Source organism: Hakea prostrata, chromosome 1 (assembly GCF_041222555.1).
Source record: "Hakea prostrata isolate BN-2017 chromosome 1, UWA_Hpros_2, whole genome shotgun sequence".
NCBI lineage: Eukaryota > Viridiplantae > Streptophyta > Magnoliopsida > Proteales > Proteaceae > Hakea > Hakea prostrata.
The window spans coordinates 5,980,067-5,999,303 of NC_142600.1; the positions used below are offsets into that span (position 1 = coordinate 5,980,067).

A 19,237-nucleotide genomic window follows, 5' to 3' on the forward strand; every position below is an offset into this window, starting at 1 on the left:
GCCAACAGTGAATAGTCAATAATCTCTTAACACTTCTCGTCTGAGATAATAATAATTTCATGAAGAACAGATTAAATTAGTAATTTACCAATAGTACAACGAGATATCAGTAATTATTCTTATTTTTAAGATAATTTTGTTTTTTCAATTATTCCCTTATGACGTGGAACGCCCATCTCAACGGCCCATCTTGTGCGGTTTATCTCGTTGATTTCGCCAACTATGAGTCTAAGATCCACTCTTATCACTTACGTGTAGTGCTGAAGTGAACACTGACGCTGACAGTTGTTTTCTCTGTGTGCTGTGGATAGGTTATCTTTCACCAAAGCACAAAGAAGAGAAGAGAAAGAGCTTATCTGTTTCACTGCGTTTTTGATCTACTCCTGCTATTATTTGTTTGCTTGTCTCTGTTGTTCGATCTCTCTGTTGCTTCATCGATAACCAGGCATGGAAGAACTTGGCGAGTTTGAGGACTGGGAGCTGCTGGGTGTTGTCCAGTCACCAATTCCCTTTGAGAACCAGAGAGAGTTCGTTGAAATCGACGGCCAATCGGAAGGTGTTATCCGGCCTGATTACTTTTCTGTGGATTCTGAGAAGAGACACGCCAGAACGATCGCCGAACATGATCTCAGTGAGGAGGTTTCTGTCGATTCTGATAATCCGAGCTGGGTCGATCCTGGTTCGGAGCCTAGGCACGGAGATGATGCCGCTAGAGAAGTGGGTTTTGAAGGAACGGTGATTGCTCGTAAGAACTCTGGGGAGTTTTGGTCTGACTCGAGCAGTGAACGATCGGTTTCCCGGAAGAACGATTCGGGTTGTGGTGATACGAGGGATGAAGCGGGATTTGAAGAATCTGGGGAGACTCAAGGAATTGAACCTAAGAGTACGGATTTGAACGATATGCGTTCCGATTCTCGCGGAGATGGATTCTCCCACCTGAAGGTTGAGAACGCTGAGGGAGATTCGGGCTCAGTCTCTGGTGATCATGAGCCGAAGTTTGAATCAGAGGGGCCAAGTGACACGAATTCAGGTGCGATCATGGAGGTTGCAGCTGAGGGAGGTGAAATTGTAGGAGTGGGAGCAGTTTCGGACGAAGAGGCGAGAGCGAGAGAGGAAGGGAAGAGGAAGATTGTTTGGTGGAATCTTCCTTTTGACCTTCTGAAATTCTGTGTTTTCAGGGTTAGTCCTGTTGTGTCGCTCTCTTTAGCTGCTACAATGATGGGCGTTGTTATTCTAGCTAGGAGATTGTATAAGATGAAGCGAAAGAATCGGGCTTTGCCCCTTAAGGTCACCGTGGAGGATAAGGTTAGTAATTCCTAAAGATCTAGCCTTTTTCCTTCTTTTATATTGAATTTAATGATCTGTTATCGTTTTATTTTATTGATGCCTGATTATTGCTCCCCTCTTCTGCATATGCTTGGAATGTGGTGATTATTAGTTATTTGTTTATTGATAATTTGGAGCTTTGCTTTCTGTTCAATGTCAATTTTGTTTATGTCACTTAGTAGAGAGTGTTTCATGTTCCGCTTTTTGATATTGGTTATTTATTTATTGAAAATATGAATGTTTTGTTACTTGAATTTTGTTTTTTATTTATCTGCGGAAATTGTTTCATATTCCGTTCGCTAGTTTTGTTCCAAGGAAAGTCATATGAGTATTCTGATTCAGATGAATAAGAGTTCCATAAAACAAAATGAACTCAATTTTATGTTCTGACGTATCAGTACCCACCACTCAGTCGTCCAGGAGGGTTTTCTGAAGGAACTTTTATCTAACTCTCTTGATCTGATCATAGGAGAGAAGTGGCTTTTGGGATGGTGAGGTCATTGATGGAGAAGTCAGAATGCACTCAATTTCTCAAATCCATTTAGGACTCTGAACTTAAGCTCACTATCACAATCCTAGTGGGGAAATTGAAGAAAAATCACTTCCAGGGTGTTTCTTTAACTCATCATTCCTTCTTATCTAATACAGATTTCAGGGTGTTTTCCACCTTGACTGGTTCAGGAGCTGCTTCTTCTCCCCCCGGGTGGGATCAGTTTCGTTTCACTCTGTTGATCTGAACATAAGAGAGAAGTGGCTTTTGGGAATGTAAGGTCATTGATGGAGAAGTCAATGAATTTAACAGCTATTGAGGTGGATTCTCAGTTTCTCAAATCCATTTCCAAGTCTGAACTTGAACTTGCTGTCATAATCCTAATGGAGAAATTGAGGAAAGATCAAATCGAGGAAACATGTAAAAAGCTATAAGTTTTGCTTTAAAACTTGCAAGAAATTTTTATATGACAGCCGTACAGCCAGCTATCATGTGTGGTTCAGTATGTTGGGCAGCTAAAAGCATTATATAGATATATTCTGTGTAGCAGAGATGGATGAGTTGCAAAACTAAGAAATATGAAGGTAGGGCTGATCATGTTAGATCTAGTTTGGGAGTAGCTTTGATATATGATTAGTTATAAAAACTTTGAGGTGGCATGACAATGATCAATGGAGGTCTTTAGTTTTCCTAGCATGGAGTGGTGGTTTTTCAACCCCCTGTTAGACCATATTCAAGGAACTAAAATAGGCGGGGGGAAAGCCAAAATAACCTTAGGGGAGGTGGTGAGAAATGACATGCATAAGTTAGTCCTTGTATTGAGTATGATTTTTAGAGCTGATTGGAGGGCAAGGATCCATGTGGCATGCTCCATTTAGTTGGGATAAGTAGGTTTACCACACCAGTTAAATGTAAAACAAAGTCAAGCCTACTTGTCTTGTAGTTAACTTTTTTATGTTGAAGAATAATGCTGATTTCCCTAAAATTAATTGGAAGGACTCTTTTGATGTTGTGCATGTTGAAGTGGGTATTTTGGCTTTGTGTTTCAGGTCGCCTTTCTGTGTTCTGCTCTTGTGCTTTGTCTTTCTTGGGTTCACAATTTTTTCATCACTTCTGAGTCCTCTAGATCTGTGCAGTTCATCATTTATATGATATAATGCTTCATGTCGCTTCATTTATCCGTTGTGCTTCTTTCTTATTGGTTAAAGAGTCTGTGGCAGGTGGAAGTGATGCATTTATGATTATGTCTTCTTTTCTGATGGTTCTTAATTTGCAGAAGGTGTCTCAGTCCATGGTTCGTGCTGCACGTCTTAATGAAGCATTCTCAGTTGTTCGTCGTGTTCCAGTGACACTACGACCTTCACTGCCAGCAGCAGCTGGAGTGACTCCTTGGCCTGTTATGAGTTTGAGATGAAACCTTTCTTTTGGCAATAAATGAAGGATAGGTAAGGTCCTAAAAGGTCAGTTTCTGGAGTTTATTACTCACTTGTTCCCTTTGTGTAAGGTTCTTGGTTCTAGTAACTCCGTTTTAGAGATTTTTGTTCTGGTTGTTTAATGACTTGTTTGTTAGTTAACAACACTGCAATCACTTCTCTATAACTGGTTTTATATGAGTTGGACTTGATATGCTGACAGGCTGTGGAAAGTATGTTTCAGTCAGTTCTGCCAACACAAATAATTCTTTCTGGTTTGCTAACGTTAGAAGAAAATATACTGAATATTTTAAAATGGAAAAAAATTCAAAGAATAGCTCATATGATTTGCAGGTTTCTGTGCAAAATTCATCTTCATGTCCTGTTTTATTCGTGCAGACTCAAAGAGTGGTGGGAACGATATCTTACACACTGTTCTATCATCCCTCTGATTCTTGCGAACACTTGAGGTTTCACAGCGTGATGTCCTGGTTTCGATGCGTATGTGTGTCTCATATACAATTTATCTTGCCTTGTGCAATGCTTGGATGACAGTTGCATATTTGTACCCACCTTCCATCGGTATATATTGATGGAAAAACGCAAGTAGCAGTTGAGGTGTTTTTTGTCCATGAATATTTTGAGCTCAGGGATTGATATATATGACTAAATTAGGTATTTTGACATTCAAAGGATTCTGTTGAGGAATATATTGATACTGCTGGTTTTTGTTGAGGGATATATTTGCAAATTCCTGTGAAATATATTTTGCTTTCAAACGAATTACTTCCCTGTTCATTTACAAATAGTGTCTGATACTGAATTCCTTCCTGTGAAGCTCGATGGATGGATTGTTATATGCACCAGGGGTAAAGAAACGCTTCTCTGAAAATATCAATAAAGACAAAATGTTTTTTAAGAGTTGCTTCAAGTGAGACAGTGACTACAATGACAAGGCAGAGGCACCTTAAGGGTTGCACACGGGTTTTAAAGAACAATGTTCTTGTTTAGTGTCACAATCCAAGATACGAATTACAAGAAGAGACCAAGTTTAATTATATTATGATGCTACGTCATTCATAATTCATCAATCACCAAATTTTGAAGAGGCCAACCACCGGAGATGGTGGTCTAGTGGTCCCAAACTCACTCCCAAGTGGTTTGGTAAACCTGATGTTCCAGGTTTGAATCCCTTCTGCTCTTTAGTTGTGTGCTTTTTGGCCTGGGCATGAATGCTACCGGCTTCTGTGGACTATACTAAGGCTCCAGTGGGGTTTCGCTGACGGGGCCAACGTTTGCGATGATAGGCACATGGCTAATGCTTGCATAAGTCATACTTGATAAAAAGTCTGAACATTGCCTAACAAGGGCGCTAGGTTGCAGCTATTGCATCCCGTCTTTTGATTATCCAAAAAAAAAAATCTTGAAGAGGTCAAGCTTTGCTGGTTTTCCTTTCTCTATTTTCCATTGTGTTTTGCGAATTACATTTAATCGTCTGAATGCACGTGTTGGAGAGAGAGAGGGAGAGGGCTGCTAATGTAATACATTCTTTGTTCTTTCTTTTTTTCGTTTTCAAATATTTACACAAATTACAATGCAGAAGGATTCAAGATACAATTTTGTGAGGGTCGTTGATTGCATCTTATAATGAACAAATGACTTTCGGGCTTAGGGTGAATTATAAGCAACAGGCATGCCTCCTTCAAATCCCATCCATTCTTCCCATTCGTCATATTCATCATGGTAGTCCATCTGAACCTGCTGCGCTTCTTCTTCTTCAAACTTGTCCATCAATCTCTGCACATAAATTTTTGAAGTGTTCAACCATTGAGTAAATTATCAACTAATATGACTCATACATCAGAAATCAACCCTCAAGATTTATACATCACATTGCCGTTAACATATGCCCAGATTTTGATGAACATACAGACAAAATTCAACTAGAAACTCACCAAGGGACTGAAAGTTCTTGCATGCTTCAAAAGCCATAAAGGTTTAGGGTCAAATCCCACTTTTGAAACAAGATGTTCCTCGAGTGTAGAAGAATATATAGAGGATATGTTGAAAATCATGCTAGAACTCTATAAGATGAGGTGGTTTTCCTTAACCATATAGATGGAAGTTTCTTTTATAACATTCAGTAAGAATCTTCTTCTTTCATTGTCTAGAATAAGAAGATGTCATGAAACCAAACAACAATAATACATATAACTGCATAAGTATCATTTTTGAATTTAGAAAGTTTCACTTTCCTTCTCTTTAATATTCTATAATTAAATGGAAACTAATAGGAAACTGAATCATCTATCTGATACAATACACAAAATATGATTGAGATAAGCCACTAAATGTATCAAATATACATCATCACACAACAATAAAGCTTTTATCATGGACATGATGTTAGCCTCTTAAATGCCTTTACTTATGGACATGGTGGAACTTGGGTCCTTAACCATAAGGATTCAATGCCAAGACCTAAGAGCATGCTAAATTACCATCCCACCCTGATCTAATAAGATTAATATTGCCTTATCACCCATTTGTACTTTTTTTTCCTTCTATTATTTGAGGAACCCTGTTTATATGATGAAGGAAAATATATGACAGGAAACAAAAGCTAGATAATGTTTACCCAATAAAAGTTATCTAAGAAAATGATCACTTTATGGTTGAGAATCTTGAGATTGAGTATATTTGACGGATTATAAAATTTTATATATTAAAAAAAGAAAACACCCATGAGGTTATCTATCAAAAGTCACATTGAAAATATCACGCTTACCAAATAGCAATTTTGTCAAAGGTAAAGCATGAGACATGTTGTTACACCAACTATGAGATATATTGTCTATATCAACATATACTAAAGTTTTGAATGAAATCTTAAACTATTCATGTAGTAGGTTTAAAAAGCAAGAACAAAAAAAAAAAAAAAAAAAAAACTCAATTCCAAGAAACAACAACAACATTGGTAATTATAAACAATAACAAACTCGATATATAAACAATCCCATAATTGCAATAAACCTATAGAGACTCAATTTAAAACATCAAACACAGAAAGTAGTGTACATTATAGTAGAGTACAATGTACACCAAAGGACTCTCTTGAGGTTCTCACTTACCATACTAATTAACAAATTATTGGGAAAAAAGAAAGCCTGCCTGGTTATGTCAATATGCAATCCTCTCTCTTAATGAAATGACCTTTTACCTATTACAAAATTAAAAATCTCCCAGGGTTGACTCCCTTGTGGAATCCCCCTTGACCATTTTATTATTTCCAAGAATGATAATGTAATCGGATGAAGCATGTTTGCTGATCCATATTAGCATAGATTGTGCCAAACTACTATTAAAGTTGAAAATCATGAAAACAGGGAAGGTTTGGACAATATATCCACCATACATGGTGATCAAAACAAATACCTAATCGTCGGGTGTAATGGAGAGAGTTGAAGATGTTTGGTGGGTTGTGGATTTGGTACTGGATTGTTTCCTTACAGACCAAATCGAATACAAGCCTACATCAAATGACCAGTTCACCAATTTCAAGTAACTCCATTCGCAAACATAAAATAATTGGAAGATATCAATAATAATGATTTTCCAAGAAGAAATGGAAGATTCTCATTTTGCTAAACATTAAATGAAGAGAAGGAACCACTAGTAACTCACACAGACACAAATCCAAGTTTTCAAAAAGAACACAATAACAAGTGGAGAACAGATTTACCTCGTATGAAGATTTAATATCCCTGAAAATGTCCTGTTTCTCGTGTAGGTTATCCTTATCCCCTTTCATCACATCTGGGTGATACTGAAAATCCTCAAACACAGAAAAAGCAAGAAAATGAAAACATCAGGAGAAGATAAAGAGAACGAGAAATGGATCAAAAGAAGAAGAGATATTGAGGTTGAAGTGTTCATCTTACCTTGAGAGCCAATCGCTTATAGGCTTGTTTAACATCGGCTTTAGAAGCAAAAGGAGTCAAACCCAATACCGCAAATTCGTCGGCAAATCGCACAGATCTTGTAGGAAATCTGACACAACGACCAGAATTCGGATTTGTTGTTAGGAACTTCAATTTCTGCATTCCTCTTCCTCCCAATCCCCCGCTTCCATGGTTTCTCATCATATTTTCTCAATCTTTCTCTCTTCTCTCTCTCTCTCGAATGGGTCTGGCCCTCGATTTTCGGGTGGTGAAGGTGATTGATTGGCCTCTCACTTTCCCTCCCTTCTTACTCGTTTGGACGGTGGAGATTTCATTTCTCTAGATTTATTATTTATTTACGCAACTTCTCCTCTTTCAAATTTCCTTGGAGAACCCCCAACAGTGAAAATTTCCACTTTTCCTCACTTGACAATTCGAAATTCCTCAGCTGCCCTCCAGTGCCCTCACTGTTAATCCCTTCCCCTCCTAACGTTTGAACTTTTACCACACTGTAAGGGCGAACGCGGGAAAGTTCAAACTTTTAACCTGACGGTCCTGACCTTTTAGCTACGACATCATGTCCTTTCGTGATTAGTCACACTATTTTCTTAAGCAAAGCATAGCAAGTTAGTATCTTTTATCAATATCTTAATAAAGTTTGTTTTTACATTTCTTTACCATACATTAGAAAAATTTACATGAGACCCACTAAATCTTACTTTTGATTCATTTTGTCAACACTTAGAGATGGGTCTTGGATTTTGCTACAGTTCAGCTAGATTTAGGCGATCGGATTGCACATCTCGGTGGAAATTGAAATCTCGATCCAATGGCCCACGATATCTCACTGAATGGTTTGACACATTTATTGCATTTGAACCCAAGCAAATTAGATGGGTCTTATCCTCAATGCACGGTGAAGAAGTGTGATGAAAACACTTACCTCTACTTTCTCCCATAATTCACTATTCGTCTTCCGTTTTTCGTCTTTCGTCTTCTTCCTCGTAGGAAGGGTATGTTTGGCTGCAAGGGGGTGTAAAATTTTGAAATTGAGAATGGATTCCGTTTGGACTCTACACCATTTAGAACTGCCTACACCAAGCCCGACTAGGTTTGGCCCGGTTGTCTATAAACTACTATTGATTTGCCGGTTGGACCAATCTGGTTTTCGATCATTCGAGTTCGTAATCCGCACCGACCTACCAGAACTTGAAGGCAAATTCTACCTGAAGGTTCGAATCCGCCAGGCTTCATATCGGAGACGCCGATTTTCAGAGCAGCAAGAAGAAACCAAAAATACGTTCTGACTGCAAAAGACAGTGAAGAAGTGGAAGAGAGAGAAGCGAGAAAGGAGATTAAGATGAAATTGACATGGAATAAGAAAAGCGGCAACAAGCGTCCTCTCCCAACTATATCTCTTTATCCAAATCTCCCTTTCGATCAAGACGATGATCGCACGAACGAACGTAAAGAAGCCGATGATGGAGCTCAGAATCATCATTCTGACCAAGAAAACCTAGATTCTGAGTTAAAACTCGCTGAATCCTTTCAATCAGAAGGAAATAAGCTAGCAGAGGTACCCATTCTCACTTCCTGTTTATTTTCTCTTGTTTATGAATTGTTAAGTTCAATAGCCGTGTTACTATTTGTTGCTAAGGACGCTCGTTCGAATTATGATTATACTTCAATGTCTTAGTTCTTGAGATAATCACCAGAAAAGGGTCTTCTATTTTTTTTTTTTTCTTCAATTAGTACGTTCTGGATTTAATCAATTGCCTACTATTCTGAAGATATAAATTAACTTTGAAAGCTGGATATTTCCTGAATCTGAAGGGTATCCTTTGACGCTATCATAAACTTTCCTGATAAAAGCTAATCCTTTCCTAGTTACCTCAATGCCCAGATGATTGTTATTAGCCCTCTATAGTTATTTCTGCTACATTAGCATAGGCGTTACATGGTAAAAGACTCCTGTATTCATTAATCCATCTTATTTTCTGCTAGGTATAATTTCTCATTCTTACTGTATATTTTGTACTTGAAGGAGAGAAGATTTCAGGAAGCACTTGGGAAGTGGGAGGCTGCCCTTACTATAAATCCTGACAGAGCAGTTTTACATGAACAAAAAGCCCAAGTTTTGCTTGAGATAGGCGATTCTTGGAGTGCTTTAAAGGCGGCAACACGTGCGGTCCAGTCTTCGTTCTCCCTTTTTTCCCATTTGTTTTGAAAGAAAGTAACTGTTTCCTCCATAACCTGTTAAGTGTTCACAAATGGCAAGATACTTTTATTTTTATGTTCTATAATATCCATAACCTATAATTCATGCTCCATTTTCGTCATTCACTAAGCCATCCTCTTTGCTTCTATTCTAATGGTAGAGATTGAAAATACAATGTCATTATACAAATATCATTAGTTACTCTATTTTGTGTTGGTAACTGTTGCACAGACTACAGTTCCTGTACTCACCAAAAAACCAAAATGATGTTTTATCTCGAAATTGGTTGCTCATAAGCCTCATATTATATATGTTGTGTGTACATTCTATTCTCTCAATTATTATATTTCAGTCATGATGATTCTATTCACTACTCCTATTTTGCAGGGGCCACTAAATTGGAACCCTCATGGGCTGAGGTTTGTCCATACTGCACTGTAACTCACATTTCACATTAACCCATCATATGATACCATTGTTGGATTTATTTAGCTTAGCATAAAATTGGCTTAAGGAAAATATTGTTAGGTCCATGTGATAGGGTACAGCATGCTCCTTTCACTAGTGATTTCAGAGGTCAAATAAGAATCAGGATGAGCTAGAGCTCTATTTACATTTTAAGAAATAAAATCTTTACTATTGTCACTGGGATGTGACAGAGACTGTAGGATAGTGAGATTTATAGAGATCAATCAGACATTGGTTTCAGTATCTTGATAAAGGCAAAACATTCTCTTGCTCATTCTAATTCCTGCATTTGGTTAACTCATGATTTTGAAAGGCATAAAAAGCATCTTATTGGCTACCCGCATGATGATTCTTAGTGCCTTCTGAAGGCATGGGCATAAATTGTTACTATTAATTGGCCAGCAATTCCTCTGAACTTAATTTTGTGGGAAATCACCATAATAGGCTCCCAGAATCCAAAACCTCATTCAGTTGGGTTTTTTTTCTCCCCCCCCCCCCCCCCAAACTTCTCTGAGTAAGAAATTGTTTTTCATACTTCCATTTCAACGAGAGAAATTTCTTTCAATCCATGGGTTTTGCTCAAGTTTCCTTCTTTTCTTTTGTGAGATGCCACCTTATTTCTTCCATCTCTTATTCTGTTGATATAGGGGCTATCTATATCTTGACATGGAAATTGTGATCCGAATTTGACTGAAACTGTGAGTTGTGAACCTCAGCTACGGTGTGCCCTTATAACCAAAGTAATGGATCCTGCAAGAAGTAAAAGAAAGTGGAATGAGAATCAGTCAATCGTGTATCTTGTTCTCCTTTCCATGGTGAAGATCTCATAGGTTGAGACTTTCTGTTTGACAGTGATCATAGCTTGTATTTCAATTAAAAGAATTATTTATGGGATGCAATTTATTATTCCCTGTGGGTAGTGGACATGAAGTACCTTCATGTGATAAGTGGACATTTCTCTGCGAGTCAAAGATAATTTCATGGAAGAAAAAAATGGTTTGATTATGCAATGCTGCTTGCATAGCTAGCCAAACCATTACATGTAGACGAGGAATAGAATTATGTCACAAAACCATTTATGAAGGCACATCAATGTAAGGTTGCTTGATGTAACTCAGGGTCTGGACCAGTCTTTCAAGACCTCTTAAGTGAATCAGCAGTACAATTAGGGTTGAAAGTCCTACTGTCCTAGCCTCCTAGGTCAAATTTTACAGCGGCAAATAATGCTTCAATACACCCATCGGATAGGCTAGTTTGAAGCCCAAGTCTTAGGGTTAAGTTTAAGGTAGTCTAGGATTAATTGGGAAGGGGTTTTAGGGTTTGGCTGGGTTAGAATCAGGCCTGAATTTAAAGAAAAATATTCTGTTATATGCAAACTGTAATTTCAGAAAAGTCCATAGTCAGGGTTTTTAAATTTAGTCTCCTAATGCATAGACTCTTGGTCACTCATGGTTAGAATTTGGAGGGGAGGTAGAGAAGGTGTAGGGGAATGTAATCCTAAAAGGGTTTAGGGTTTGGTAGAGGGAATTGGGAGTTATGAGAGTTTTAGTGAAGCTAGGAATAAGGTTAGACTAGGTTTTGGGTTGGTCTGATTGGACTGAAATTAGGAGGGAAGGTCATTCGGGTTAGGAGAATGATGTTTCTAAAGTTTAGGACAGATCTAACTGTTAGATTGCTGTAGATCTGTCCTTGAATTTTAAGTTTAAGAAAAAGTCCAAAAATTACATAAAAATTCCAGAAAAATAGAATAAAGGTGAGGAGCATTAGGGTTATAATTTTAGGGTTGTAGGGAATGATGGGTAGGGATTGGGAAATGTTACTACTTACTTGTAGAGGGTGCTACTTGAGGAAATCACAGAAATTCAAAACCTTCAATGGCTGCCACAGACTTAGAGAAGAAGATGAAGAACTAGAAATTGCAGAATGGTATAGAACTCAAATAATTCAGGCCGTGGGCTTTCTCCTAGGAACCCACAACTTCCAAGTCTTCCTTCAATGCTTATTTATTCAATTCATCAAATCTGATTTTACATGAGGGGGTTGGCTTTGTTTATAGCCTTACAACAATTACAACAACAACAATAAGCCTTGTCCCAACTAAATGGGGTCGGCTAATGAAAAAGGTTTGGCTAGATTTTTTCCGATGCCGGCTGCTGACCTGACGCACCAACCCCCTCCTTTACCCGGGCTTGGGACCGGCAGCAAAACACTGGCGGAGTTTGTTTATAGCCTTACATTGAACGAAAATTGAACTGGGACTCTGAAAAAGAAAATCAACTGGAACGTAACTTAGGGAATCTAATTTGGATTAGAATTCTCTATTACAGCTAATACTTAACTTCTAAACTAGAAAAGGACTTTTAAATAAGAGTTCCTAAACAAATGCAACTTGCTAAATACACAACCAACTTCCAGGAGGAATCCTACTTGAGAATTGCATTCTAACTGGGAGTTTGGGACTCTTACTTAGATGAGGACTCTTTCATAACTTGACCAAAACAAAACCAAATTCAATTTTCTATTACAGCTACACTTAACTTCTAAACTAGAAAAGGACTTTTAAATAAGAGTTCCTAGACAAATGCAACTTGCTAAATACACAACCAACTTCCCGGAGGAATCATACTTGAGAATTGCATTCTAACTAGTAGTCTGGGACTCTTTACTTAGATGAGGACTCTTTCATAACTTGACCAAAACAAAACCAAATTAAAAAATAATAGATATGGACTCCTGATGGTAGTCTGCATCTGACTAGCACTACTAGGGCTTCAGAAGAGGGGGTAAAATGACCAAAATACCCCTCGACAGAATTTGGTCAGCCCTTGCTGTGCCTTTGGGGTTTGTTTTGTCATCCAAATCTTGATGGGTTTATATGGGCTGAGTTTGGTTACGTCATTGCTCCATTGAGATCTAGTGGTGTTGGCCTCTTGGATTTGAGTCAAAAACAGTCTCTACCTCCACCACCTCCTTTTCTTCTTTTTTTTATCCACTGGGGAAGGGGGTGTTTGTAGTTGGGGGTAGGGTCTGGGATATGAACCGCCGGTCCTCAAAATGGTGGTAGATTTGTATAGAGTTCTTATTAATAGATTATTGGATTTACTCGGATCTTATTGTAAGAATATGCTATCATCCCTGTGATGGGATCGAATTTAATGGATCAGTTTTTCTGTAATTGCTGTGACGCCAGACCCTTATGGATGCCTAGGCAGCACCTTGACAACCATGACCAACACTGATACGGGGTTTAACAGAACCGAGGTTTTTTAGGTCCTGTGCTCTGGTCATTTAAAGCATTGTGATGGATCATTCATTAGGTTCTTCTCAATGATCTATTCTTTCCAACCTAAGAGTGAGAATATGGATGGGACACATTCATCTCAGCTGGGAAAGTTTTATCATCTGATGTGTTTTCTTCCTACTCTTAAATCTTAATCAATTAATGATGCTCAAATATAGTATTATCTGATGTAAATGTAAATGAACAAGGAGGAGCTTTTCAGTGATCCAGACAGTTTCATCTGATTCATGAGTCTGCATTGATGGGTGTGTACAGCTGCCACATTACAGAGATGATTGTTGTATTTTGACCCCTTCTATTCATACTCAATAAATGTTCTGCTCATTCTTTTCTATTCATAATCAACTATTCTAATATGCTTCTCTTAATACCTCTCACTACATTGGGAGGTATTTTCCAGGCCTGGATAACACTGGGTAGGGCACAGTTGAATTTTGGAGAACCCGACACTGCTATTGAAAGCTTTGACAGGGCTCTAGCAATTAAGGTATAATTTCTAGGAATTCAAGTGCTTAATTTGGAGGACCTTCACCCTTTTGTGACTTCTGTTTATAAGATTTACATGGTTCTGCCACATACAGCCTGATTCTGAGGATGCGAAAGACGACAGAAAGATGGCCTTAAACCTTGTGAAGAAGCGAAAGCAACTACATTTGTCTGGTTTGAGTTCAAATTCCAGTCGTTATGTAGTTGAAACCAAGGATGAGAAATCATGAACACTGTATGGAAGAAAGTAGAGCATCTAAACAGGTCTTTTTGACTTCTTTGCACATCCCACTCGAATACTCACTCCTTTACTGTTACATTCCTGACATTTGAGGACACAAAATGAAGAATGTTGTTGTATATGCCTGATCAAGGAGAAAACCAGGGTATGAGGAGAGGAGCTGTACATAAACTGGTGGGTCTTGCAAGACATAGGGGCTGCTGGCCCAGGGAATGGGCTTACTGTACCTATTTTTAATGATTAATGTAACTAATCATGTTTTTAATGGCCCTATTATAATTTTGTTTTCCCCATAACAGTTAAGTAAGACTTGGGATTCGTTAGTAACCCATTAAGTGTTTCTCTTTGAAGGAAAAATATTACTAAATTGATTCAGTCTGAATAGAATAGATGGAGAGCAAGAAGAGAATTTTTTGGTCGTGGATAAAATGTTGGGGGAAAGAGGTTCTTAAGTAGCAGTATGATTTAAAGATATCAAAGAAACATAAGTAAGTTTTCAAGTGAGGCTTCCCTAAATCTTACAGAATGACCAAAAACTGGGATAGATGGTGAATAGAGTCCATTTCATGCCAAAGGAATTTTTGAAAGTCTAAAACTTGCATTTGAAATATCGAAGCTGAAATTAAAACCACCATTTGAAGAGAATATGTATTGAATTGAGTCCATGACAAGCCAAAGGTGTTTTGGATCCATAAGCAATGTCAAGAGGCAAAATTAACAGTTACCCAGAGGACCATCACTCTGTGTGCTTCGATCAAACATCATTTGAGCTAATCAAGCACAATGATTTGAAATGGAATCAACTAGGGAAGAATGTGGCTTACTAAGAAATTTCACAATTGGTTTATGAAAGCTTTAGTAGCTAAAATCTCCTTTCCAACAACATGACTGAACATAAAACAATTATTATCCAAAAAGGATAGTGAAATCCTAGCCACTCAAAACGATCATTCAATCGACAACAATAGAATGATTTTGAGATAGAACTTCCATTAGAAAAATAAACAAGGAAGCAGATAATTGAGAATAAGTAAATAAAAGTTGAACCATTCAACTAGATGAGCCATTACGCATAAAAATTAATTCACAAAGATTGTTAAAGGATAATATCATCATTAGAGATTTAAAACTTATGTTTCTAGGTTTGGATTTATTTGGTTTTGTTTTGTTAATAGGGTAGGAAATTCCTTTCTAGATTACCTTGCCAAGTAGCTTTTAATATCTATTTAAATCATGTTTTGTGGCAGTTCCTCCCCACTCCTTGTATACTCTTCTATGTTTACCTTACAATAACCATTGAGTTTAGATCACCTCCCTGTCAGGAAGAGGTAGTGCTCTTTCGAAACTCGTCCATCACCAGTGATATACAGGTTTTCACCCACATTAGAGATTATGAAAATCATAAATCTAAAACTTAGTTTTCACCCACATTAGAGATTATGAAAATCATAAATCTAAAATTTATTTTTGATTAAATACTTTTCTCAAATTAAACACAGGAAGGCAGTAGTACATTAAGGCTCTTTTTGGTATTAATTATCATTTTCAATTATGACATTTTTTCATTATTTTAAATTGTTTGGCATCTATTATCAGTTTTATTTTTATTTAAAATAATAAAAAAACTTTCAAAATCCATAATAGATGTGCAAGTTCACTTCAAACTTTATAGTTAAAATGATGGTAAAATAGTAAATACACAATTTTTTTAATAAAAAGTTAAAAATCATATATTTTTTTCTTCTTTTCTCACGTGTTCACTATTATTTTCTAACCATTTTTTATTTTGATACCAAACTTATTTTTGATAAAACTCACCAAACTAATTTTTATTCTTGACCAATAATGAATTCTTGTACTCATTCTATTTAAATAGACGGAGAATGAGAATCGATACAAAAGAGAGCATAAGATGGGCTATAAACACTGGTAGGTGAGAAATTAACTGACTAAATCCCTAAAACGTCTTCTGAAAAAAAATTGAAAACGAATTTGTAACCCTAACTATGATGCACACACTACCTATTAACGCTGCAGCTGCTAATCACGGCTAGACCCAAACGGGCGTTGCATGCGTATTAAGTTTTCAAGGCCGAAGCTGTTGCCTTCCCATGAATATGAAGTCTCTGGGCCATCCTTCAACAACTCTCTCATCTTAATTATCCTCTTATGACTGTTGGAATGCACCTGCATGTCAAAACTCGGACTCGCCACCGGTCGATATTCCGGCACCAGCCGACCAGACTTGAACCGCACTCCACATGCATTGCATAAGGTCTTGGGTCCTAACGGTCCAGTCCTCCACTGTGGAGTCTTGTCCACCTGACAGTGACTGCATTTTCGTTCCACCACCGCTACACCGGTCTCCACCGCCGACGGAAAATGGTTATTCAAGGACTCCCAAGCACGGCTTCCTCCCAAACGCTTGGTTCTTAATTTCTTGTTTCTCAAGATGCCAGAAAAATTATCCTTCGAGTCAGAGTCATTCATGGTACTTTTCTCTGGGTTTTTTTGCTGAGGAGTAAGAGAAGAAAAATTCTCCTTCGAGTCATTCATAATACTGTTCTCTGGGTTTCGAGAAGTACGACTATACCGAAATTCTGCTGCTTCATCACACGACGGAATGCGATTTAAGGAGATGTATTCGTCGTTGAAATTCGGAAACCACTCCAATTCATTTATGGGATCGCACGGTATGCACAGTTGTTGGTCCGAGAAATCATTCAGCGCAGCCTCAATTCCGCTTTTTTCAAATTCGAAATCATCATCTTCCAGGTCGAAGTCCAGCCAACTTTCTACGCCCAGCAAGTTCTTATCGGTAGTGTTGGAGAGAGGAAGATTACGGATGGGGAAATGCATGGTGAAAGGGAAGGAAAACGATGAGAAGCAGAGAGATTGGAGAAGAAGCAGTGAGTCTCGGAAACCGTAAGGTAGTGTATTTATTAATAGAGAGCGAATTTTTTTGGGATAAATCCATCTGGATTGGTTTCATAATATATGGTGATTTCCATGAAGATTCCTTTTGGACGAAGATGCCCTTTTCTTTTCGAGAAATTCAATGCACGTGCTGCAAATGGATCGGCATGGTACGGGCTTTTTCGTCATTTCAGACCAACGCCTATTTCATGCAACTCTTTAGGAAAAAAATCTCGACGTAAATGCGAGCGTTTCTGGAATCCGATATCCTAAGTTCCTAACTCCTAAGAGATACGTACGCGGATACAGCTACACCCGCGGTTAGGGCATAGTTAAAATCTTGAAGAACAGGTTTGTGGGTCCCCCAGAATACATTTTAATTTCCACACAACGGTACGCGGCTTTGAAGCCAACTGTCGTGTACACGTAGCAATAAATGTGAATCGTTTCCTTTATTAGAGGATTGGGTCCTACCATTACCGTTGACAAAAATTCCTAGACTTTGGGGCTTTCAAATATTTGTGTGGAACGAACCCTATTAAAACCTGAAAGGAGTTTTCATTTTTTAGCTTCAAAGGTTTTCTATTTTATAAATTTAAAACTGTGATCCGTGATTCATGGAACTGCTTCACCGTCAATTAACCTCTTCAGCTCTGGTTTCGTGAAGTTGACGGATCTCTTCAACTCTGCCCATGTATCTTCTGCCTGTCGATGAAAACCCTAGGTAGAATAAGATCGTCTTTCTCAACGCCTGGGAGAGAGACCGAGATTGGCGGGCGATGGAGTGATTGGTCCTAGGACGAGATAATGAACGAAGCTGCAGTGGCGATGCAAACCCGTTGGAAGAAGGATTTTTTTGGGGGTTTTGGTTCTAGGTTTTCTTTGCATAAATTATGAAAGTCTTTGAAGAAGATCAGGCGAAAAGCTGGGAGTTGTGTGATGGACTTCGACCCGGAGGTTTTAACCATGGTAGCCACATTAGCGATTCGTGAGACAAGAGATTCAAGCAAAATGAAAGACTGAAATCCGAAAAACCCAAATAAGAAAGACAGAAATCCAAAAAACTCATGGGGAAAGATAAGAAGTGACGAGATTGGGGCTTTCTTTCACTTCGCTTGAATCACTTCCTCTGTTTATACCCCGTTTCTTAATCTGGCAGCCGCAAACGGAATTTCTGTTCGTGAAAGATATTCAAATGGCACAGCGGATCTCTCTTTAATAAATTTTGACTTCAACTTGGGGTTATTTTACCTCCTGGGTAAGCCGAACACATGGTGTGTGTGACTGTGTGAGAGACAAATCAAAATTGTTTCAGCGCAGGATCGTCATAATGGTCCTGCCTGCACAGGACTGAAGCAGTACCCAAGATAAATGCGATGATGGTAGGTAAGAGTAAGAGTAAGACTACCCTTTTTATGTTGATTGTAAGACCCACCCACCGACAGATGCGTATAATTATTTCTATGATTCCTATTCATGCAATTCTCTAGAGTTCGAGTTCAGGGTTGTGACGTTTAGCTTCAAAAAATCCAATGGTCAATATAGAAATTTAAATTAGAAATTACATTTAGGTTGCCTTCAATTGCAAAGATGGGATGAAAAAAGAGAAGGGAAAAAAAAAAAAAAAAACCCTTATAGGTAATGGAGTGAAGGAGAAACCAATGAAAGAATTTTATGGAAACATGTTAATTACTTTTTCATAAAATTGCACATTTTGTAGGATTTTAAAAAGGTAAAAGATAAAAAAATTAACATTCTCCATTCAAGTTTCTTTAATTTAAGGAAGTTTGTTTATCAATTTTCTTGAATTTTATGTAAATTTTTTATACTCCACCTTTAATCTAGCAGCCAGGATTGAACATTGGGAGGGGCCGAATAATGAGTTTGTTTCACCTCTCCGTCGGATGAGCACTAATGTCTTTTTACCATACATATTATGTGGGCCAATGCCTGGACCCACTATGGGAAAAAAAAAATCAATGATTATGATTATATTTCTAAACATCCAATTAATAAAATTTAGAAAGTTTAGGAATTAAAAAATAAAATTAAATGATTACGACTAGATTTGATAAATGGATGGCTGAAATTTTAAACGAAATTTAAATTTTTATTAATAAGAATTGAAATTTTAGGGATTAAAAAAATCAATAATTATGATTAGATATGATATAATCAATGGGTGAATTCTAATGAGATTTAAATTGCTATTAGTAGAATCCAAATTTGAGAAAAAAAGAAAGAACAATGTAATAAAAGAAATTTTTAATTATGCTTTCAAAAAAGAATACTAGAAAAATCCTAATGAGAGAGAGATTTAAGAAAGAGAGTGAATACTAATAATTACAAATAAGAATTTTTTTTTTTGGATTTGCCAACCCGGTTTATAAACCAATGTTCGACCCGCATCGCACACCTGGCTGTAGTGAGTGAGTCTC

At 37.6% G+C, this 19,237-nt stretch overlaps 4 protein-coding genes across 7 annotated transcripts; 2 read left to right on the forward strand and 2 right to left on the reverse strand.

Annotated features, from left to right (window-relative positions):
* Window positions 1-247: 247 nt before the first annotated feature.
* Window positions 248-4,404, forward strand: LOC149026961 (uncharacterized). Of its 3 annotated transcripts, none has more exons than XM_089157564.1 (3): window positions 248-1,305; window positions 3,093-3,276; window positions 3,583-4,404. In XM_089157564.1, exons 1-2 carry the CDS (start codon window positions 448-450, stop codon window positions 3,228-3,230), a joined length of 996 nt encoding a protein of 331 aa, XP_089013690.1. In that variant the 5' UTR covers window positions 248-447; the 3' UTR covers window positions 3,231-3,276; window positions 3,583-4,404. The 3 variants fall into 3 exon arrangements, with proteins under 3 accessions (XP_089013690.1, XP_089013686.1, XP_089013689.1); XM_089157560.1 differs by having other exon boundaries at window positions 3,628-4,354; XM_089157563.1 differs by having other exon boundaries at window positions 3,093-3,261; window positions 3,628-4,354.
* A 124-nt stretch (window positions 4,405-4,528) lies between these two features.
* Window positions 4,529-7,427, reverse strand: LOC149026962 (Chaperone DnaJ-domain superfamily protein). 2 transcript variants are annotated; one of them, XM_089157571.1, is made up of 3 exons: window positions 7,170-7,427; window positions 6,971-7,063; window positions 4,529-5,025 (listed from the first exon to the last, which is right to left on the reverse strand). In XM_089157571.1, exons 1-3 carry the CDS (start codon window positions 7,371-7,373, stop codon window positions 4,897-4,899), a joined length of 426 nt encoding a protein of 141 aa, XP_089013697.1. In that variant the 5' UTR covers window positions 7,374-7,427; the 3' UTR covers window positions 4,529-4,896. The 2 variants fall into 2 exon arrangements, with proteins under 2 accessions (XP_089013697.1, XP_089013700.1); XM_089157574.1 differs by having other exon boundaries at window positions 4,541-5,025; window positions 6,971-7,054.
* Window positions 7,428-8,354: 927 nt separating this feature from the next.
* Window positions 8,355-14,540, forward strand: LOC149026963 (Tetratricopeptide repeat (TPR)-like superfamily protein). Its single transcript, XM_089157582.1, has 5 exons — window positions 8,355-8,745; window positions 9,214-9,352; window positions 9,775-9,806; window positions 13,557-13,643; window positions 13,738-14,540. The coding sequence occupies exons 1-5, from the start codon at window positions 8,530-8,532 to the stop codon at window positions 13,870-13,872; spliced, it is 609 nt and encodes a 202-aa protein (XP_089013708.1). The 5' UTR covers window positions 8,355-8,529; the 3' UTR covers window positions 13,873-14,540.
* A 1,383-nt stretch (window positions 14,541-15,923) lies between these two features.
* On the reverse strand, window positions 15,924-16,742 carry LOC149026964 (GATA transcription factor 14-like). Its single transcript, XM_089155243.1, has one exon. The coding sequence runs from the start codon at window positions 16,740-16,742 to the stop codon at window positions 15,924-15,926; it is 819 nt and encodes a 272-aa protein (XP_089011369.1).
* Window positions 16,743-19,237: the final 2,495 nt, after the last annotated feature.